The sequence below is a fragment of the Ovis aries genome, chromosome 15, assembly GCF_016772045.2.
Source record: "Ovis aries strain OAR_USU_Benz2616 breed Rambouillet chromosome 15, ARS-UI_Ramb_v3.0, whole genome shotgun sequence".
In the NCBI taxonomy this organism is placed as follows: Eukaryota; Metazoa; Chordata; class Mammalia; order Artiodactyla; family Bovidae; genus Ovis; species Ovis aries.
Genome location: NC_056068.1, coordinates 38112346 through 38136641, shown reverse-complemented (window position 1 = coordinate 38136641; position 24296 = coordinate 38112346). Strand labels below are relative to the sequence as shown.

Below are 24296 nucleotides of genomic sequence, written 5' to 3'. Positions count from 1 at the left end.
ACTGCAAGGAGATCCAACCAGTCCATCCTAAAGGAAGTCAGTCCTGAATATTTACTGGAAGGACTGATGCTGAAGCTGAAACTCCAATACTTTGGCCACCTGATGCACGAACTGACTTATTTGAAAAGACCCTGACACTGGAAAAGATTGAAGGCAGGAGGAGAAGGGGACAACAGAGGATGAGATGGCTGGATGGCATCACCAACTCAATGGACAGGAGTTTGAGTCAGCTCCGGGAGTTGGTGATGGACAGGGAGGCCTCGCGGGCTGCAGTCCATGGGGTCGCAAAGAGTCGGACACGACTGAGTGACTGAACTGAACTGAAACAGGGGAGAGTAAAGGGACATAAAGGTTTTTACACTTCACTCGAACTGGCAGAATGACAATACTAGTCACTGTGCAGTAGATGAAAAAGGGAACAGTACTTGTAGAAGTACTGTTTAATTCTGTAGGTCTTCCCACAAGTACTATTACCATCTCCATTATATTGATGAGGAAACAAAGGCTCAAAGTTGAGAAAATACTAGCAAGATATTTTACTTAGTAAAATACAGATACTAGTAAGCGGAGAATGAGACTCAATTCCACAGTCATCTGGTTCCAACTGCTTTTTTTATTTATTTGTTCATTTTGCATTAAAAAGAGGTTCCTGGGATTAAAAGTTTAAAAACACAGGAGAAACATTTTTTCACTAATCTCTAACCAGAAATTTAGCACTTCCCTCAATAAACCACAGTAGCAGTATCTGTGACTTTCTTCAATAGAAATCACAGATATTTCACGTAACAGCTTTATAAATAAGAAAAGCATTTACACTCAACATGCATTAAAAAGATTTGTTTTTAATTTTGATAATTATATTTCAAGGCAATCAGTTTCTTTTATAAACCTATGTAGTATACATTCAAGAAAACAGTATTCTGAGGAGTGCAGAGGCATCGCCATAATCCTAAAAGTCCTTTGTACCCAAAAAAAAGGGTAAAAGAATCCTTGCATGTAGAACATCTTCCAAATTCTATTACAAAAGTCTAATGGACCACAGCTTCCACTTGCCTCTAGAATGGTAAGAACGGCTCTTCTTATGAGAAGACACCAGAAAACCGGTAAAATTAAACCACGCTAGGAGCAAAACACTTTTTCAAGTTTCCAAAAATCAATAAGAGTCCAGTTCTTACATGACATTCAGAATTCATCCAAAATCACCAAAAGACCCTCCAACTTACATCATGAGTTAATTCGTAGGTAACACTCCCAAAAGGAGATCATTCAATTCAAATCTCTAAACTCCAGAACAAGAGCATTTATTTCACCTTCCCCAGCCTCCCAATTCTTACCCACTCTACCACACCCACTTCCTCTTAAGCACATATTATAATCTATAAATCTAAAGATGCCCCTAATCATCACATTATCAACCAATTTCTTTATTGAGGGAATTATCAACATCTAAGTGTACATACTTTTACATTGAAGAACACAGAATTCCTTTCCTCTCTTACCTCTCCAAAAAGCAGAAGTACCCAAAAATAAAGGCAACGCTTTCATATGAACAGCCATCAACAGCATTTTTTCTAATCCTATAATCATCCAAACTTGAAAATATGACTCCTTTTCATTCACAAGGCCAAATGGGAAGCACATTTTTAAAATAAATATTCCTACTCCCCCAAAGTATCAGTTTTTGATGAAAATAGTTCAGGAATTACCCATTTTATAAATCAGTAAATTTCCTAAGCAAAAAATGTTAGCAGAAAAGCACACATCACAGATCTAGCATAATACTCTAAAATCTAGATAATACTCTAGATTTTCTTTTAATCCTTACTCACAGCTACCTAAAACCACATTATGTGAGCCTTCATATTTTTGTATCTACTAATAGCTTAAGAATTTTATTCTGGGAAAAGTTAAAGGTATCAGTTCTTCATACAGGAAATTTAAGGCAAAATGAATCATCAGTTCCTGTAACCACCAAGATGAAATCAGATACTATGCTTTGGAGAAATCTTCAGCAACTGGGTATAGTAATTTTAAAAGCAAATCACAACACATACACATTCACACAAAACAGTTTTGCTCACAATCTCAATTATCAACTTTTTAACATAATTAGAATCGCAAAGTTTTATCTGTTGTTTGAATAGACAGGCAGAAAAAAGAGTTTCCCGCCCTGAAGGAAAACCCCTAAAGAACACACTTGTCTTGTCAACCAAGTCATGATACCTACAACACCAAATGAAAGGTTCAAAGTTTCCATCTGAGTACATACTTAAGTCAATTTAGAGCACATTCTTGTTTTTAAGTAACTATACAATATCTCAGAAAATACTATAAAGAAAAACATTAAGACTATGTATACTTACCTCCCAACTTAGGAAATAAAACATTAGCAGTATGACTGTAGACTCTTATACATACCTCCATAGTCACATTCCATGCCCCCCCCCAAAAGGAATCAATACCTAAATTTGGTGTTTGACATTTTTATATACAGTGATACTTGTTAACATAGATACCTCAGTCTTCTGAAGCTACATGTTCGACAGAGGGTTTGAATACAAGTCTCCAGCCCCACACTAGCTTTTATCAGCGCCATCATCAGATTCATACTGGTAACAATCACAGAATGGAATTCCATTTACTAAAGGAGTATGATCACTCTTTTTAGTTTCCTCTAGTAAGTGCTGGCATCTTTGTTCCAATTTAATATTCCTAGTTCTGTAGAAATACCACTATATTTTAGGAGTCAGGAAAACCAACTTAAATCCCAGCTTCACTGTTTCCCTGCTATACAGAACCTTAAGCAAATCACTTCTTCCTAAGCCTCCTATTCCTTTATTTTCCTCCATGGAAATAATGATGACCGTGGCAATGTCATATCGCCTTGCAATCATAAAGGGTAGATGCTACTATAAGAGGAAATCATGTACTGGGTTGACCAAAAAGTTTGTTCAGGTTTTTCCTACCCAACGAACTTTCTGGACAAGCCAATACATAAAAGTTCTCCAAAAACTAAAAAGTTATACAAATGTAAAACATCACAAAAGATAAATGCTAGTTATGATTAATAAAAAATTAAGAATTATTTTTAAAAATTAAAGTATAGCCAATTATTTTAATAATTCACAAGACAGTTCAATTTTTAAGTACTTTTTAAGTAGGAAAAATATTAGACTAACACCTGACTCAGTCTGTTTATAGCACAATAACTTCTACAACTAAATAATTTGTTCTAAATTTCAGTGAATAAAGATTCTCATTTCTTTAGAAATCATGATATAATAACTAGAAACTGTAAAACCCTCCAAAAGGAATTATACATAAGTCATGTTTTTAAAAGTAATAAACCCCATTGTACTCAATTGTGTTTTTTTTCCTTCTTCTTCTTCTCTTTTGTATGAAGTAATTCAGAAAACTCCAAGGGATGACAAATTTAATTCTTGACTGTTATGGGAATGAGTCCCCCACTTCCACCCTCAAGCCACCAAAAAAAGAATACCACTTTGTCTTTCAGTTTGGGAAGAGACATTACTGAGGTGTGAAAAACATCACGGCCAATCCAAAGCAATAAGACATTTTTATGTTAAACAGGAAGAAGCAGGAAAACAATTTTTTAGAAACCTTAGGGTGGAAAAGGTCAAATAAGATATAACAATCTAACTTTTTAAAACTTCAAAACTCATGTATTTTACAATCTCAAAGGATCTCAGATGTAATTTGTTTCAGTCACTTCGTTTTATAGATGAAAAAAATCAACATGAAGAAAGTGTAGATCCTTCTAAAGAACTGAGGCTTTTTGGCCCTAAAGAAAATATGAGTACAAGCGTTCTTTGAAGGGATTAAAAAAACACTCTTGTCACAAAACACAAATTGAAGACAGCAAGCTTAGTAAGAAAAAAATAAGGAAAGGAGAAAGGTGCATTCAAGAAAGACAAAGAGACACAACCCCAAAAGCTCAAAAATAACTAGTATTAACCTGGCCTCAGGATCTCTACCCATTATAAGATATTAATTACAAAGGGAACAGCAGTAATTTTTCAACAATTAACTAAGGAATCAGATTTCACATCAACGGTTATGGGTAATGTTGCCTCCTAAATATGACGGACTGAAGAAACACCTTTCTTTTATGGTATTTATGCCAAAACTACGCAATTTGATTCTGATGATAAGGAAACAACAGACAACCTAAAAGTAAGTGAAAGTGAAGTCGCTCAGTCGTCTCCGACTCTCTGCGACTGTGTGGACTATAGCCTACCAGGCCCCTCTGTCCATGGGATTTCCCAGGCAAGAATACTGGAGTAGGTTGCCATTTCCTTCTCCAGGAGATCTTCCCTACCCAGGGATAGTACTCGGGTCTCCCGCATTGCAGGCAGACTCTTTACCATCTGAGACACCAACTGTAGGATATTTTACAAGTAAATGTTAAGACATGAAAAATGCAACACATGCAATCCTGGATTGGATCCTGGATTGGATCTTTCTTGCATTTATAAAGGACATTATTGGAACTGCTGGTGAAGTTTCAATAATGTAAGTTAGACAATACTATTATATCCTGATTTCGATAACTATACTAAGGTTACATAAAAGACTCTCTTTTTTGTTCTTTAGGAAACAGACATTAATGTGGCATTACTTCCACGATTTACACTCAACAGCTTCAGGGGAAAAAATGCACAGGATACTATGGAAGCATAAGGGAGGAGTACCTCTCCAAGCTGGATATTTCCTCAGGAACAGCTGGGATGAACCCTGAGTCACATCTAGAAAGATGACTAAGAATTAGGTTAAAAAGGCCTACTTGGTAAAGGGTACAGCAAGAGTTATGAATGCACACTTCACACAGATTGCAACTAAGTGCGATCAGACGTGTGAGAGCAGGAATTCCAAACAGGCGCTGGGCAGGTGTCGGGGGATGCCGAGTGAGGGGAGAGCAGTAACCAGAAGAGCACGCGTGGCAGTAACGGGAACCCGTTGACAGGCAGACAGGAGAGAGCAAAACGGGAGGCGAACCGACACTGCAAACAACACCCCACTCCCTGTTCAACCCCAGGTCTCCCAAGTTCAACTGAACAGAAAACACTTCATGACCCTACTCAGAAAAATACTTATAGACTTCATTATTAAGGCAACTCATTGAATAAAATGTTATATTTGAGCCATGTGACAGGGGACAGAGGAGAGTGAAAAAGCTGGCTTAAAGCTCAACATTCAGAAAACGAAGATCATGGCATCCAGTCCCATCACTTCATGGCAAATAGATGGGGAAACAGTGGAAACAGTGGCAGACTTTATTTTCTTGGGCTCCAAAATCACTGCAAATGGCGATTGCAGCCATGAAATTAAAAGATGCTTACTCCTTGGAAGGAAAGTTATGACCAACCTAGAAAGCATAGTAAAGAGCAGAGACATTACTTTGTCAACAAAGGGCAGTCTAGACAAAGCTATGGTTTTTCCAGTAGTCATGTATGGATGTGAGAGTTGGACTATAAAGAAAGCTGAGCACCAAAGAATTGATGCTTTTGAAATGTGGTGTTGGAGAAGACCCATGAGAGTCCCTTGGACTGCAAGGAGATCCAACCAGTCCAAAGGAAATCAGTCCTGAATATTCATTGGAAGGACTGATGCTGAAGCTGAAACTCCAATACTTTGGCCACCTGATGCAAAGAGCTGACTCATTGGAAAAGACCCTGATGCTGGGAAAGACTGAGGGCAGGAGGAGAAGGGGATGACAGAGGAGACAGAGATGGTTGGATGGCATCACCAACTCAATGGACATGAATCAGTGGGTAAATTCCGGGAGTTGGTAATAGACAGGGAGGCCTGGCGTGCTGCGGTTCATGGGGTCGCAAAGAGTTGGACACCACTGAGCGACTGAACTGAACTGAATTCTTATCTATTCACTAAGTCATATCCAACTCATTTGTGACCCCAAGCACTACAGCCTGCCAGGCTCCTCTGTCCATGGAATTTCCCAGGCAAGAATACTGGAGTGGATTGCCATTTCCTTCTCCTGGGGATCTTCCCCACCCAGGAATCAAACCAACATTTCCTGCACTGGCAGGCAGATTCCTTACTGCTGAGCAACCAGGGAAGCCCCGTTCAGTTCTCTGTAACCAAGAAAATATGGCTTCAAGTCCCATCTCAGTCATTATTGTGGGATCTTGAGCAATTTAATTAACTTCTGAGCCTCAGTTTCCATATCTGCAAAAAAGAAACAATAAACTGTAAATACTAAAACAATGCCTGTAAAACTTTTAAGCATGGTATCTAACATAGAAAATGTTCAATATATATTAGTCATTATGATTCAAAACGCTCGTTACAGGTCCTGGCTCCTTACTAAAAAACAAAAACTTGAAACTCTTAGTATCATAATTCAGATACCCTAAGTGAGATAGTAAAAATGAAGTGCAACCATCTGATCCAAAAAAATAGTCTACCTGTATTTATAGGTTCTATATAATATATACAATACAGGTTCTATACAAACTTCATAAACACAAAATCACAGCTTTTCATCTAATTCTATTGAAGCTTAATAATAGAAACAAGGGTTAGAAAAAAATCAGAAAAGATGCCCATTTCATCATCCAAATACAACTACTTTTTGGGGGACATTTTTAAGTTTGGTGATGTTTTCAATGTTTAACACAACTTGCATAAATATTTTACAACTCCAATTTTAATTCACAACAAAAAATTACAAATAAGTTTAAATCTGTCACTCAATCTATTTTAGCATCATTCTAAATAAATAGCTATTGATACACATAAAAGTAAAGTTATTGAAGTAATTAATTAGTAGAATCCATTTTAATGGAGTAAAAAAGTATAGAATATTACAAGGGGTTTCATTTTTTTAAAAAAAAGGAATGTGGGGTATTTTGTGACAGGCCAGTAAGACAGCTGGAACAAAGCTGTTGGAGCAACAGCTGTGTACCACGTACTGTTCATCTAAAACCGCAAACTAAAGTAACCCATGTCAGACAACTTTATTTGACTAATCAGCTCAGCCAATAGCTTCTTCCTGAAACTATCTGCTATAAGGAAATTAACTAAATACATAATTTGCAAGGAGAAAAAAATAAACAAAACAGCAGTCTGTGTCTTTAACATGTAAAACTAAAAGTTGAGAACCACATTCTAACATTATAACAGAAGACAAGCTTTTCCATACTATTTTATTAACTGCTAAAATTATGATCATAGAACCTTCATAATGGTAAGGAAATAATCCCAAGACCCAACATTTGATGACGTATAAATTATTAACATGCAAGCTCACCAGTTTCTACTCCATTCTTAACTTTCAACTGAATGGAAGTTGCTTTTACCATAAAACACTGCAATAGTTATAAGAATTTTTAACTTTAAGTAACATAACAATTAAAAAGAAGCTAATTTAAACCAAGTTGTTGGCATGGACCACAGCAATATCTGAAAATAATTCATGCAGTACTCAAGTTACTATTATTACTCAAGTCATTAAATTATAACAGACCTATACCTTTGTTTTAAATTTTACCTTCTTTTTTTTATTCCAACAATGAACCTTTCTCTAAACTAAATTCACTCCTTTCTCAGTTTAAGATATACACCTGTGCATGCTTGTGAACAAGCATATACATGGATAAGGTGAATTTCCCTACTTTATTTAATTGACCTAACTTCAGAAGAAGCAAAAGAGACAAAATCACAAATACTTACATATCTTCTCCACAAGATTTTTGAAACTTAAATGTTATATGTATCATAAATCTTCCTTTGCAGTTTGACTCAGCTCCTTGCTTACTGTTCTTTCCCTCTCAGCTAACAAATTGCTGACTCTTGTAATCTCAACCACATGTATCATTTAACCAAAGCATTAAGAGAAAACTCACCAGGAAACAAGACAAAAGTAATAAATCTTTAAGATCTTACTTCCAAGTTGTTTTACACTTCCAGAGTCAGAATTTCCAGAGAGAAATTAAAATAGGAAATCTTCGAGACAAAGATCATTCTCAATAAAACACAATGCTATGGACCAACTACTAAAATTCTAAAGCTCAAATGTGTATACGTCACATGCAGTCTTTTAATTTCAGAGAAACTTTGACACCCAAAACCGAAAACAGTGTATTTCTGCAGCCTCTTTAGTGACCAGTGGTTACAAAACCATAATAAATACAACTCATCTTTCCTAATACTTCCTTTTTCCAACAATTTATTATATCCTGTTTAAGACCCAATATTAGAAACTAATAAATACTAATAAATATTCTGCTATATGCTTGGGCTTCCCTAGTGGCTCAGACAGTAAAGAATCCGCCTGCAATGAGGGAGAACCGGATTTGATCCTTGGACTGGGAAGATCCCCTGGAGGAGGGCGTGGCAACCCAGTCCAGTAGTCTTGCCTGGAGAATCCCCAAGGACAGAGGTGCCTGGTGGGCTACAGTCCATGGGGTTGCAAAGAGACACAATTGAGCGACTAAACACACACATACATATGCTTACTTCTATGTAACGAAGTTATTCCTGGTCTATGACACTCTAATATGAAGAATAAGATGTACAAATACAACCAGGGGCAGACATTCAAGCAAAAATTCCAAACTTATAAAATTTCTCTACTAAAACACTTGTTTTACTTGTGAACATTCCAGTGTTCATAGAGCTGAAAAGAATAATGCCAAAATGAATCAGACACAGAATGGTTATCTTATCCAACAGCCAGATAGTGGCTAAACCAAGATCTGAAGAAATGTCTTAACTGGCAAGGATTCTTTATGTCAAACTGTCTGTCCTCAGATAAGCAGTAAGAATTTTTCCAGGTTGACGGCATCTTTTTAAAAAAGAAAAAGTTGGCAGCTGTGGTGTTTAATCTCACAGATTACTAATGACTATGATGAAGACAATCACAAGGAACAAGTTTCTCAGAAACAACCTCTACATTTAAAAATGATCCCTGATTTTTCACTCTCAATGCAGGGGAAATAAAGCAACAGAAACAAAATTAAGCCTGCAAAAACAAAGGTTAAAAGCAAAGAATATAAAAAGAATAAGGATCAAAACAAATTTACCTAGATTATTTCACAGATAATGTAATCATATCATACAATAAATGTGAATGGGGTGAACTTCACTAAGAGACAAGGACTCTCAGGTTTGATTTAAGGATCACATTACATATTATTTACAAATGCTTTTGGAATGCAAAGAGATCAAACCAGTCAATCCTAAAGGAAATCAACTCTGAACATTCACTGGTAGGACTGATGCTGAAGCTGAAGCTCCAATGTTTTGGCCGCCTGATGCAAAGAGTCAACTCACTGGAAAAGAGTGAAAGCAAAAGATGCTGGGAAAGATTGAAGGCAAAAGGAGAAGGGAGGTGGCAGTGGATTAGATATGCGAAGTCGCTTTGGTCACGTCAGACTCTTTGCAACCCCAGGGACTGTGGCCAGCCAGGCTCCTCTGTCCACAGGATTCTCTAGGCAAGAATATTTGAGTGGGCTGCCATTTCCTTTTTTAAGGATCTTCCCAACCCAGGAATTGAACCCATTTTCCTGCACTGCAAGTGGATTCGTTACCACTGAGCCACCATTAGATGATTAGATAGGATAATCAGGACTTCCCTGATGGCTCAGAGGTTAAAGCGTCTCTTTGCAATGCAGGGGACCAGGGTTCGATCCCTGGGTCGGGAACATCCCCTCGAGAAGGAAATGGCAATCCACTCCAATATTCTTGCCTGGAGAATCCCATGGAGGGAGGAGACTGGTGGGCTACAGTCCATGGGGTCACAAAGAGCTGGACACGACTGAGGCAAACAAACTAGTACTAGTACCAGACAGGATAATCAACTCACTGGACATGAATCTGAGCAAACTCCAGGAGAGAATGAAGGGCAGAGAATCCTGGCATGCTGCAGTCCTTGGGCTCACAAAGAGTTAGACATGACTTAGAAACTGAACAACAACTATAAAATGGCCACCAAAAAAAGAGCAAATATAAATGAAATAAATGCATACAAACAAAAATCCAAAATGGCAACATTAATACTACAGGTAGACATTCAAAGTAAAACTTGGCACAAGACTGATACTATTTACTTATAAGAAAGATGTAATCATTATTAACACTTTATATACCAAATAATGATATCAAAATAAAGCAAAATTAGAAATGCAAGGAAAAAATTAAAACATAATCCTCATGGGAAATTTAATCAACATATTTCAGAGTTTTACAGAATGCTGAAGAAAAAAGTCTATAGAAGATTTGAATAATACAATCAACAAATTCTAGAACAGATTTATGTAAAACCTTGTACCTTATAAGCTACAAATATTCTTCTCTCTTGTTCTTGGAATATTTACAAAAATCAACGGCATGTTTGTCTATTAAAACTTCTTAATGTTCCAAAACAGGGAATTTACAGGTCACATTCTTTGATCATAGCCCAACAAAGCTAGGAATTTAGAAAGAGAGCCACTCAATCCTTCCCCAGATTTAAATCACATCAAAATTAAGGGGATATCTAAACTGAAATTAAAATTATCTAAGAATTCATAAAGAGCACAACATTTCATTTTAAACAAACAATGCAAAATCAGTCTTAGAATGCCTTTTCAAAAGTCATTAAGGATACTACAGACTTTATGATGATGGTAATGTAAGAAACATTCTAGAAAACCTCTTACGAGGAATCCTTTAATACATTTAAAAACATAAATTATAGCAGAGAAGTTACTTAAAGCAGTACTGTAAGAGATAAAGAGCAATTATTCTCATTTTTTAAAGAAAGGAGGACTTCCCTGGTAGTCCAGTGGTTAAAAATCTGACTGCCAATGCAGGAGACACAGGTTTGATCCCTGGTCCAGGAAGATTCCACATGCCACGGGGCAATTAAGCTCATGTGCCACAACTACTGAGCCTGCACTCTAGAACCTGTGCACGCAACAACCACTGAAGCCGGTGAGCCTCGAGCCTGCGCCCTGCAGCTAGAGAAGCCACCACAATGAGAAGTCTGTGCACCACACGTAGCACCCACTTGGCACAGCTAGAGAAAGCCTTCATGCAGCAACAAAGACCCAGCACAGCCAATAAATAAGAAAGGAGAAAGCATAAAAGAAGTTTATGTATGAAATAGTGGGGAAAAATCTATACACAATACACATAAAATAAGCATATTGCAGGTTACATACACACATGCTGCCGCCCCCCGCCCCCAACACACACATACACACACTGAAGCAAGCACTGCAGCTTTTGAGTCTAGGCCATACTGATTTCTGTACCTACAACAAAAACACCTTTGCCTTGATACGCATTTTACAGCTTCACACACAGACACACACACTCCCCTGACTATCTTTCAAAGCTTCTTCTACTTGCCGCAATGCAGAAAGGTTAAATTTTAAGTATTAATAAACTTGAAAACTATCCTCTTAACCATCCCTAATTCTCCAAAAAAAAAAAAAGAAACGAAATGAAGTGAAAATGAAAAAAATGACAGCTACAACAAACCTAAATAGTGTATTAAAAAGCAGACATTACTTTGCCAACAAAGGTATATATAGTCAAAGCTACTGTTTTTCCAGTAGTCATGTATAGATGTGAAAGTTGGACCACAAAGAAGGCTGAGCACTAAGAACTGATGCTTTTGAATTGTGGTCTGGAGAAGACTGCAGAGTCTGAAGAGTCTGGAGAAGACTCTTGAGAGTCCCTTGAACAGCAAAGAGATCAAAGCCAGTTCTTTACTTCCAACACCAAGAATGACTAAGGTCAACTCATCATAAGAGGATAAATTTAAAAAACACATTCTGCCACTCAAGAAAAAACCCTTCCCTGTCAAGAAATTTTTCTTTAAGCAGTACCAAGCTTTAAAAATACCAGTTTTGCGGCCTTAAGACAAAAGAACATCACTACTGATTACTATTAGACTGAAATATCAAGGGTATTCGGAGAAGGCAATGGCACCCCACTCCAGAACTCTTGCCTGGAAAATCCCATGGACGGAGGAGTCTGGTAGGCTGCAGTCCATGGGGTTGCTAAGAGTCGGACACGACTGAGTGACTTCACTTTCACTTTTTACTTTCATGCATTGGAGAAGGAAATGGCAACCCACTCCAGGGTTCTTGCTTGGAAAATCCCAGGGACAGGGGAGCCTGGTGGGCTGCCGTCTATGGGGTCGCAAAGTTGGACACGACTGAAGCGACTTAGCAGTAGCATCAAGGGTATTATATCTGTTTAAGAGAGTACTTCAATCTGACATCCAGAAATTTCAGTGATACAGAAGGCAAATGTGACAAATTCTTGAATGGAGACAGACTATCTTAGCCTTTTCATTGATTAACTTAAGAATATATGAAACAATTATTTCAAAGAATCAATGCACAAATACGTATTTCAGAAGATAACTGAGAAAATGACTTCAAAAATGAAGAAGAAAACCTTCCCAGACCTGAGAATGTTTCATCATTTCTCAGGGAAAAATAGTGAACAGAGAAATACTTCCAGTCATATCCTGACAAATGTTTCCATTTCCAATGATAAAAGAAGGCTACAACCATACAAACAGAAAACAAGTTACTCCTGCAGAATAGAAACTTGAGGCTAGTGAGATAAAAGCAAAGACATGAAAGATAAGTAAAGCAGTACCTCCAACTGTTTCAATACAAAAATCTTAGGACCCAATAATTTTATACTCATTATTTATCATGCAAAAGTAAAATTTTAATATTAAAACTGAATCTTAAAAATTAACGTAAGGTTAATCTTTAAATTTTAAAAGTACTTGAAAGTGTTCTCTAAATAACAATTCAAAATAAAAACCAGCTGTTCATGAGGATTGCTTGTTAGGACTGAAATTAGTTAGAATGGTAAGAAATGTTCCTAATGAGAAAGGAGAGGGCAGGATGGTTGGATGGCATCACTGACTCAATGGACATAAATTTGAGCAAACTCCAGAAGATGGTGAAGGAGAGAGAAGACTGGCAGGCTGCAGTCTATGGGGTCACAAAGAGTTGGACACGACTGAGCAACTGAACAACAATATTTACTATTACAATTATAATAACAAAATCAAATGCAAAAGACAAAAAACAATCTCTTAAAACAGTGCAGTCACACACACTTTTAGTTACTTTAAGGACAGGAGATCCAACCAGCCCATCCTAAAGGAGATCAGTCCTGGGTGTTCATTGGAAGGACTGATGCTGAAGCTGAAACTCCAATACTTTGGCCACCTCATATGAAGAGTTGACTCATTGGAAAAGACCCTGATGCTGAGAAAGATTGAGGGCAGGAGGAGAAGGGAACGACAGATGAGATGGTTGGATGGTATCACCGACACAATGGACGTGGGTTTGGGTAACCTCCTGGAGTTGGTGATGGACAGGGAGGCCTGGCGTGCTGTGGTTCATGGGGTCACAAAGAGTCGGACACGAATGAGCGACTGAACTGAAATTTATGAAAAGGGTGAGTGAAAACAGCAAACAAAACTGCTAAATTCCTCATTTTCTACAACTAGAAAAGGCAACTATTCTAATAGAATGTTTAAGAATATGAATAATTTTAAGGTAAATCCAAGTAGTAAAAAAAAAAAAAAAAGAGGGAGAGAGAAAGAATTTTTCAAATCTACCACACAACACAAGGGAGGAAAATCTACATAGCAAAAGGCAAGATTAGTGCAAAGGATATCATGCTAAAATCGTGGCCAAAATCTGAACTGGCTTAACTATCAACGTTTTCCTCAAAGGGCATCTGTCTATAAAATTAAGCAAAAATTTTCTCCTTAGAGAGAAAGTTGGTTCCCTTTTTGCCTCAAGGTGGTTCCTTCAGGCTTATTTTCAATCAGAGCCTAGCTAAGGTAACTGTGAAGACCAGATCTCACTAGCATAACTGAATAAAACTCTGCTGATTATCTTTACCTAAAGCAATGTCAAAATGTTAACTTGGATCACTTCGGTCAAAGCATCAGCCAGGTTTCTTCCATGTGGCTATTATCTTCTCCTTGATAATTAACAATACCTTATGTGGCTAAGAGGGTAAAGCATCTGCCTGCAATGCTGTAGACCTGGGTTCGATTCCCCGGGTCAGGAAGATCCCCTGAAGAAGGAAATGGCAACCCACTTCAGTATTCTTGCCTGGAGAACCCTACGAACGGAGGAGCCTGGTAAGCTACAGTCCACGGGGTCGCAAAGAGTCGGACACGACTGAGCAACTTCACTCACTCACTCACTATGGGCAGACACTTTACGACTATGTTAATATCCAGCTACTCTCAAACTTTTACCCACTACTTTTAAATCCATTTATGATTCTTACTGAGTGACTTCACTTTCACTTTTCACTGTCATGCATTGGAGAAGGAAATGGCAACCCACTCCAGTGTTCTTGCCTAGAGAATCCCAGGGATGAGGGAGCCTGGTGGGCTGCCATCTATGGGGTCGCACAGAGTCGGACACAACTGACATGACTTAGCAGCAGCATGATTCTTACTTAAATCAGCTGTTTGACTGCCAAATGTTGATTTTCTAATTCCACTATTTCTTCCATGTTTACTCATCAAATCTAAGGAAGAACTTCCCTTCCTCCTTAATTTATTTATCCCTATGGATTCTTGGATTTTTTATTTATGGGCAATAATCAATTACTATCATTATTTTGATGATGAGACTATCCCAGAGTTGCATGTCACTTCAGTCATGTCTGACTCTTTGTGACCCCATGGGTCACAGCCTGCCAGGCTCCCCTGTCCATGGGATTCTCCAGGCAAGGAAGCAGGTGGCCCTGCCCTCCTCCAAGGGATCTCCAGGGATCAAACCCAGGTTTCTTACATCTCCTGCACTGGCAGGCAAGTTCTTTACCATTAGCACCACCTGGGAAGCTTATCCCAGTGTTAGCCAGTGGGCCTTCTTCCAGGCTGCCTCTGTCTCTTTGACATGCCACCATCATTTTGTTTTCTGATGTCGACCAAAAAGGGTGCACAACTTCAGAGCTGCAGGTCAAGTTTCATTTAGGGCAAAATGAGAACTGCCACCCAGAAGGCGGCTCCTCAGATAGCTCTGAGACACGCCTCCAAAGAGGCAGTGGGGGAAGGCCAAGATACAAGGTTTGGGTGAAGCAGGAGTTCAATACCATTAAGGACTCATTTTACAAAAGGTTTTCTGCTAGTCACAAGGATCTGATGTCATCAATGAAGGGATTTAGTGCTTTTCTAGATATGAGGAGATACAAGGACTGGGATCACAAAATCAGTTCCTCAAAGTATCCAACTATCTAAAGACTTGTCCCACGGGATTCGCTGGACACAGAGTACTGCATTCCGTCTGAACTCCCTCAGGGGCTGCTGAAGGTCAACAGTGGCAGGAGCACAGGGTTCAATCTCCATAGAGGCAGATGGCAAATGCCCTTGCTGTTCAGTCACTGGCAATGCTCTTGGCAAGAGACAATTTGTAGTTGACACTGAGCACCTCTTACTTCCTGGTAAAGATGCTCCAAGTTCATCTTCTACTTCTCCCTGCCCCAGCCCAGGGATCAGTCATTTCTCCAAGGTTCCTTTTAGTAAAGAATGGTACTTAGCACCCAAGATCTGGCATTAGGTGTTCTCACTGCTAACAGGGGGTCTATGCATTCTCAGCAGACATAGCTGGAAAAAAGATGTATAGATGTATGTATGAGGAGCCACACACACTTATGTCTATATCTTAGTATATACTTTTTAAACTATGAGTTCTAAGATGGGGGACCACTTCCAGGGCCCAAAAGTGGGCTCTTGTCTAACACTTGGAAATGAACTGTCCAAGGAGACACGTGCTGACAAAGCAAGAGACGTTACTGGGAAGGGGCACCTGGGTAGAGCAGGAGGGTAAGGGAACCCAGGAGAACTGCTCTGCCGTGCAGTTCACAGCTTTCGGTTCACGGCGGCTTGGGCTTTACTGTGATGGGATTAGCCTCTGGGTTTTCTTTAGCCAGTCACCGACTCAGAGTCCTTCCTGGTGGTGCACACACTGCTCAGCCAAGATGGATGCCAGCTAGGATTCTGGGAGGTGGTCGGACACGTGGCGTCTCCTTTTGACCTTTCCTGAACTCTTCTGGCTGGTGGTGCCTTGTTAGTTTCCTGTTCCTTACCAGGACCTCCTGTCATAAAATAACGCACGCAAATGGTTATTACGGTGTCTGGTCAGGGTGGGCGGTTTCAGTCAGTGTGCTTCCCCTAACAATTGTATGCCAGTGTCCTCAATTCCAACTTGGCATCGAGTGCTTCCTAGCCTTCACCCTTTCCACGCTTACAACTCCCTTCTTCAGCTGTAAGGAATTTGGCTCCCATTTTCCACAACACGTTTACTTATCTGCTTAATCCTAGGATAGAAAATTGTTTCAGAATTGCAAACCCTATGCTGCTGTGAGGAAGATGGGGGAAAAAAAGGCCTGTTATCCAGAGTTCAGTGTTTTGTTTAGAGTTCGTCTTTATCCTGAGGACACAGTCCAAACGCTGGGTTCAAAAGTTACATTACTGTTTTTTTTCTTTTCCTCCTTCAGTGTGGTTATGTCAGTCATTTGAAATAAGGTTCAGTTTATTTGTTTTGTTAGTATTCCACCTTTGATTTTATTGGTGTTTGCTGTTTATATACTGAGTGTGTGAAACCTTGAACATGGTTCCATGAATCAGAAAAGGATCCTCAGAATAGGCCCTCAGTCCCTTTCCCCTCATCCCTACCCACACACAGAGCTCACCAGTCATCTCTTTAACCTCTGATTTACCCATTTCTGTGCTTTTTTGCCCCAATCAGTAAATACGTTTGTTATTTTATTTCCTCTTCTTTCCTACACTAAAAGTAATATATCACAAATACAGTAAATACCTTTGTACTTTGTATTTTTCACTGAACAATTTATCCTGGAACACATTTCCCATCAGTTCTTTTTATAGCTGCAGAATGTTCTACTGGGTGAATGTACCATATTCTATTCAACCCCTCTCTATCCTGTAGGCTGCTTCTAATTTTTTAAATTACAAACAATGCTGTGGCCCCATGCACTTATATTTTAATACTACTGGAAGTACACTTCCAGGGTAAATTTGTTGATTTGGGAGCACTGAGTCAAAAGGTAAACACCTATGCTGTTAAATCAACTACAGAATCCAGTCAAATCAACTGAATATTGATTATATCCCCTGATATAATGCACTGAGAACACACTTCTGCTATTCCTGCGCCCAAAATGAATGAAGAAACCATGAAGAAACAAATTCAAACCGAAGGCACTCTATACATAACTAACTTGTATTCAAAAATGTCCATGTCATAAAACACAAAGACTTGGGACTTCCTTGGTGGTCCAGTGGTTAAGAATCTGCCTTGCAATGCAACGGGACACGGGTTCAATCCCTGGTCCGGGAACTAAGACTTCACCTGCCATGTAGCAACTAAGCCTACACATCCCAACTACTGAGCCCTCACGCTCCGGAGCCCTCAAGACAATTAGAGAACCTGCGCTGCAACAAAAGACCCTGCGTGACGCAACAGAGATCAATACATGCTGCAACCATCACCAGACGCAGCCAAACAAGCATTTTAAAAATAAAGATGAAGGACCGTTCCAAATTAAAGACACGGAAACAAAATGTACTGCGTAATCTGAGATTCTTCTTTTGTTATAAAGGGCACTATTTGGACAACTGGCAAAATCTAAGTTCTGCATATTACATTAATAATATATCAATATTAATTTCTGATTTAGGTTATACACTATGTTTATAAGCAAGTGCCCTTGCATTTAGGAAATACACAAGGAAGCATTTAAAAATAAAGGGGCATTGTCTTCAACCTACACTCAGATGATTCAGGAAAAAACTGTTTATTTGGGGGGAATAAAACAAATGTGGTAAAATGGTAGCATTTGGGAAAACTGGGTAAAAGTTTTTTTAAAAAGCAACATCAGCTATCATGTTGGCATGTATATCCATACATCCAGTACTGAACATTTACAAATTCTGTAAATATATTTTGATTAAACTATTTAATGTTACATAACCAACAAACAATCATATTGCTTTTACAAAATGCTGAAACTAAAATGTAATTTACAAATAACTCCAGCAGCACAATTTTAGTCATATTTCTTTGCTTCTTTCAGAACTACACAGACAATATGTGAGTAAATGTATACACACTTTTGTCTTTTTCATAAAGGCCTGAGAGACATTTTCATTTGAGAAATAGAAGTAAATCAAAAGCCTACCAAGGACATTACTTGAAGTTCCGATCTCAACCCAAGAATGGGTTTGGCTCTAGCCAAATTAATTCAAGATCAAGGTCATTCAGGAAGATTCAATGACAATTAACCCTATGTTGTTTACAAGTAGAGTCAAAGTCTTTTACTCATTATCACTTTTCAACAAGAAACAAATACCCTAAGAAACTTCTATTTTTCCTTAGCAAAAGGAAAAAAAAAAAAAAAAGACATGAATTAACAAGTTCCTGTAGCATCACAAAATCTGTTTCTTTTATGAGATCAATTTGAAAAAGAAATCTTAAAAAATTTTCAAATAATAACAGCTTCAAGAAAGTCTTTCTGCTCTCCTTCCTCACTTTACCAATTTATTTTCCTCACTGAATTAAACAGGCTAATTTAAAAGCTTAGGAAAGACCCTTAACATTTCAGTAATACAGATGAATTAAAAATCCCATTCCAGTAGGCAGCTGTCTGTCATCATTTTGCCTTCGAATGGTACTATACCAAGGGAAAGCAGAATTCTTAACCTATTCAACAGAAGTATCCCCACTAAACTCCTTCAACTTCCCATTCCAAGACAAGACACAGGCTTGCGCACATCTGCACGTGTGCACATACACACACACAGAGGTCAGAAATAAATAAAAATAATGAGTTTTAAGACTCTCTGGGTTAGAATTTCTCCTCTAACAAAAGCGGTCATTCTCTAAAAGAAGGTGTTCTTTCTTGAGTGCCTAGCATGTGTACCTAGAACTGCCAACAGAACCATTTCATCCTAACAAAATGAGGAAATCTCCAGTATGTAAAACACCACTAGGAGGGGTACCTTATTTTTCAATGCTAAGAATTCATTTGTAAACTACTCTGAAAATGTAGAATAGCAATTTTCACACTAAAAGACAAGTCCACAGTTCAATTCAGTCACTCAGTCGTGTCCAATTCTGCAAACCCATGGACAGCAGCACGCCAGGCTTCTCTGTCCATCACCAACTCCGAGAGCTTACTCACATTCATGTCCATCAAGTCTGCATATGCCATCCACAGTATAATTTCAAATTCTTAGATAAAAGTTACTTTAAGTGATTTCTAATTGCAGGGCATGTGTTCAAGATGTAGCAACAAAAAGCAATTCAGGAATCTAAACTTACCAAGATCAATTAACTTTAACACAAATGCATGTGCCTTGAAATCGCTTCTAAGATCTCTGTCCCAGGAAACAGCAATGGAAGGGGATTGCACAAAAGATAAATTACGTAAAAAGCAACATCTGAGTCAAGTCCAGGCTAACAGGTTGTAAGACTGACTAAAACTTGATACCTGAGAAGTCAGCTACCCCTACACAACTCAAAATCTGACAAACTGTGAATAACAAGTTAAGGATGCTAAATGAAGAACAGAGGCTGGGAAATTCCTCTCTTTGTGTAAAACATGTATGGTCTTTTCTCAGAGTTGCCAGAAACCACAATGGTTACTCCATTATTTCTGAAAATCAACTCCCAAATGATCAAGTTTTCCCAACTCAAAATGGGATCAGCATTCATTACCTAAATATCAATCACACAGGAGTGAGGAGGCGATTTGTTCACCCAAGCCCAACATTTTATGGAGAAGAAAATAAAGCCCCGAAGAGATTACAGAAGACTCAAAGACTCTCCAGAGTCACCTGAGGAGGGAGACCTAGAACCCAGAGAGCCAACTCTCTTCTCCATTTCACTCTGTACAGTGTTAAAATCATTTTCTAACTAGAGAGTCCACTCATCATCGAGGGCTTCTATTTACCAACAGCACTTTCAGAAAACTATGAACAGAAACAAGGAGTTCATGTACACACATTTACTCTTAATAATATTTTATATTATCAGTCATGGATGTTTCATGATGTGTTGCATTTATTTTTAAACAGGAAAAGCCATCTCAATCAAGTAATTATTGCCTTAATTTCCTAATTTTGTAGCTCTTTATATGCACAGAAAGAAAGTGAAGTCACTCAGTCATGTGCAACTCTCTCTGACCCCATGGACTGTAGCCTACCAGGCTCCTCCGTCCATGAGATTCTCCAGGCAAGAGTACTGGAGTGGACTGCCATTTCCTTCTCCAGGGGATCTTCCCAACCCAGGGATCGAACCCAGGTCTCCTGCACTGCAGACAGACACTTTACCGTCTGAGCCACCAGAGAAGCCCCGTTTATATATAAAAGGCAACAATTTAAAGAAAGTTGGGATTTAAGTTCTCCACTCCCAATTTTTTTCATTATATTTCTTCTACTCAAGATTACATAATAGAAAAATACATACTGAACACTGTAAAAAACAGTGCTGTATCTCAAGAGTCTTATAAAATAAATAAAACTGATTTGTGTCATCCTGATCACCTACAAAGAGGACTGATTTCCGCCCGTTAAGATTATTATCTTTCTGCAGACTCCTCTCCTCCCATTACTAATGCGAGACCATCATAACAATGAATTTTAATTTCCCAGGAGCTGGACAATAAATAGCAGTTCTATTAAGTATAGATGATAGTCACCTTGGCTCCATAAGCTAAGATTAACATAGTAATAATGATAATGTTTGTACCCTTACTATGCACCAGACATTGTTCCAGGCCCTGGACAGATGTTAATTTTCAGAACTGTAAGTGTACTTTGTATTTCCCCAACTTACAGTCGGAAAAAACTACGGTACCCAGAGGTTAAGTAATTTGCCTAAGATTACACAGGCAGCAAGTGGTAGAGCTGAGACTCCATCCAGGTCTGGCTTCTTCTACCTCTCCAGAAAGCCTTCTCAAAGTCAGAGCCCACGTTCCTCCCTTCCACTGGTCCCAAGTAAGGGGCCAATCCCCCTCCCCTCCTTGCCTACACCTCTTCTCTCCAAACTAGCATATGACTGCCCCGCCTCATGCCCTCTCTTTCCACCATCACGCCTACACAGTCCTTTTATCAATCCTTCCCAAACAGACTTTTCCTCAATTCAGAACTCCCTTTGCATTTAAATGTGTTAACAGAAGTGTACACATAAGCTTATAAGAGCCATCATTAACGGAGCACATAGTATACACTAGATACAAAGCTAAGGATGGTCCCTTAATTTAAAGGATTATGAAGAATGTGTGATTAGACCTGTTTTACTGAAAAGAAAATTGAGGTTCAGAGAAGCCAAATAATATACTGGCAATGTTCTCCCAAGAAATAAACAACACAGCAAGATTTAGCACTCAACTCTGCATGACTCAAAGCTCACACCTGTTTTACTTCTTTTAAATCATCCAGAGTAACTAGGTACATCACTATTCATAAAGGAAGTGCTTCTTTAACAAATGAATTTAGAAAATCATTAAGCAAACAGAAATCACTGTCATTTTAATAGTTTCTAATACTATTTCCAAAAACAAAAAGTTCCAATATCTTAATAATTAACGTACATAAAAATTTTTTAAAAAATTAAATGGGAAAAAAAAATTAACGTAGATTCAAATAGAGATGGATTCCCCAACCCCCATCAAAAAAGCTAAAGATATATTATGGTTTAAATCTTTTAGGTAACGCTACTTATTAATACATGAACCCAGGATTATTCTCTCTCCTAGCCAACCTCCCACCTCCCCCTAGCTACAGCTCCCCAAAAAAGTTAACTATAAATTGTTTTGCTTTGCCAGTTACTTAAAGCCTCTCCTGACCCCATGAGAAATAACATGACAGCGTCTCCGATTCTGCAGCCTCCTATACTAAAGCCAATCTCACCTCTTACTCAGTGTGAATTTTTTTTTAACCCACTAACGAGTATACTGTAAATGCTCATTACATAAACATCTCTTCCTGGATACAAAGGTTTCAGCAGCACTTTTTAATACACTGAAATGGTATAACAGCAATTATTGCTCATTTAGTCAACTGGACAGGTAACAATCACATTTATGTTACAGAACTCTGTATTTTAATGTCACTATATACATTAAGTGAAACGAAATACGCTATTCAAGTATGCCAACTGAAAGCAAATGGCTCAAACAGGTATATTTCACCAAAGCATTTTAACAACACTCTTGATATGTATCTTTGTTACCTGTTACAACGCTGTACCTTCATTCTCTCCCAGCATAAGCCACACCTTTTAGGTTGACAAAAGCAGAGAGATACCGCAGCTTCTCTCTTTAACAATCTCCAAAAAGATCACTCAAACCTCCTACCACAAGCAAATCCTAAGAACCAAGAATTTGACCTCCCTTTCCTTTACAACCCGACTTTCCGCCTCCAGCTACCAGAGAGGACTGGGGGTGGGGGAAGACAGTGGCTGAACTGACACAGAACGCACGACTCGGTCGGTCGTCTCCTAGCCTGGCCCACCCTAAACTTCACCTTGGCACGGCGAGAGGCAGGAAGGCACCAGGAATTCCTAGGAAATGGTCTCACCCCTATCAGAGAACATTCTTAACTTCCTCGAGGCCACCATTTCCCTGGGGTATTATCACACACTCCCCCCCGGACATATTACCTAAGAGATTACTTAAAAGAAAAGCACAAACACACACAAAGAGAAACACACCGCTTGAAGCGGGCAGCTCCGGCTCGGCGTGCGCGGAGAAGCTGGTAGACCACGCGGAGCCAAGTTGCCACCGCGATCGCACCCATGGTGCAGGAGGCGGCCCGGGCGGCTGGAAACCCAGAGCGCGGGGCTCCAGCCCCACGCCCTACGCCCCGCGCCCCGGCCTCACGGCAGGAAGCTCGGCGCGGCGGCGCTGCTTCTCCCTAAGAGCTCGGGCCGCGGCCGGAGCGATAAGGTGGATCTGCGCTTCCCACCCTGCCAACTCCGCCCTCCCGGACACATTCCTGAGAAGCCCGACTCCCGGGACGCCGAGCTGGGCGCCCCGGCAGGCAAGAGCTGGACGCCCAGACCGCAGAACAGGAGGGCAGAGCCGACCCGCGCCCCCCAAGCCCGGCCTGCGCGGCGCCTCCGGGGCGGGGTCCCTGCGGCCGCCCCGCCACAGGTAGCGGGAGCCCCCGCCCGCCGCCGCCGCCCCGGCGCCCTGGGCAGGCCCGCTCCAGGTACCTGGATGAACTGGATGGTGAGCGCCGATTTGCCCACGCCGCCTCCGCCGACCACCACTAGCCGGTACTTCTCCTGGCCGGAGCCGTCCCGCCAGCCGGCCGCGGCCATGGGGACGCCGCCGAGCCCAGCCCGGCCACGCCGAGCCGCCGCCCGCCTTAGGCCCGGCTCCGGGGACGTGTGCGGCCGGCGGGCTGCGGGCGAGCGGCCGGGCGGGGGTCCCGAGCGCCGGGAGCTGCTGGAGGGCTGGTCAGGACGGCACCGCGGCGCCTGGGCTGGTCGGGTCCCGCCCGAAGCGCGGAGAAGCTAGGGGACCGCAACGGCGAGGAGCTGCGGCGGCCGGGGGGCGCGCTCCTCCACACGACTTCGCAGCGCCTGCCGAACGCAGCCTCCAGCGCCGCTACAAATGGCCGTCTGGGGGCCGGGCCGCTGGGCCGAGATGCTGCATATGCATGAGGGGGTGGGGCGGGGCGGGGCGGGGCAGCGCGGGCCCGGACTGAGATTCCGGCGCTGAGCTTGCAGGGCTCAGACCCCTTCGGTGTGCCCCTCCAGTTCCTGGACTGAGCGGGGTGTGTACGCGTGTGCCTGTGCGAGTGAGGAGTGTGTGTGTGAAAGTGTGGGAGCTGGAAGAAGACAGACAGTGTGTGAGCATAAATGTATATGTCAGGAATTGTCAAGGATTGTGTGGATGAAAAATACAGTATGTGAAGGCGTGTGTGAAAAATAGAATCGTTGTCATCTTAACTCAGTTTGTAGGAGGATAAATATCCTGTTTTAAGAGTGCAGATGGTGACCATGACTGTATGGAAAACAGTACATGACAGTGATTGAAGATGAGAGCTGTCACAATAATTGTATGTGTGATATGCTTGCGGTGTGAGGAATGTCACAGAGACTGAATCACAGTGATTGAGGGCGCATAGACAAGAGTAAATGTGGCACATGATATATCTGCCTTAGTGGCTGTGCTTATATGTGAAAAATGTGAGGTAATTGTATATGAGGGGTATGAATGTGAGAGATTATACT

General features: G+C 40.3%; 1 protein-coding gene across 4 annotated transcripts in view; it reads right to left on the bottom strand.

The window, feature by feature from the left end:
- Nucleotides 1-24296, bottom strand: part of RRAS2 (RAS related 2) — a 95791-nt gene that overhangs the window by 54533 nt on the left and 16962 nt on the right. Inside the window, exon 1 of one of the 4 annotated variants that reach the window (XM_027979367.2) lies at nt 23271-23683. The exons of 1 other annotated variant lie outside the window; for it this stretch is intronic. In XM_027979367.2, coding sequence (XP_027835168.1) covers nt 23271-23378 — 108 coding nt within the window. In that variant the 5' untranslated portion in view covers nt 23379-23683. Of the gene's footprint in view, nt 1-15836; nt 22471-22766; nt 22823-23270; nt 23684-24296 lie in introns of those variants that run through there. 2 more of the 4 variants (XM_060399874.1, XM_060399873.1) reach the window with 2 other exon arrangements.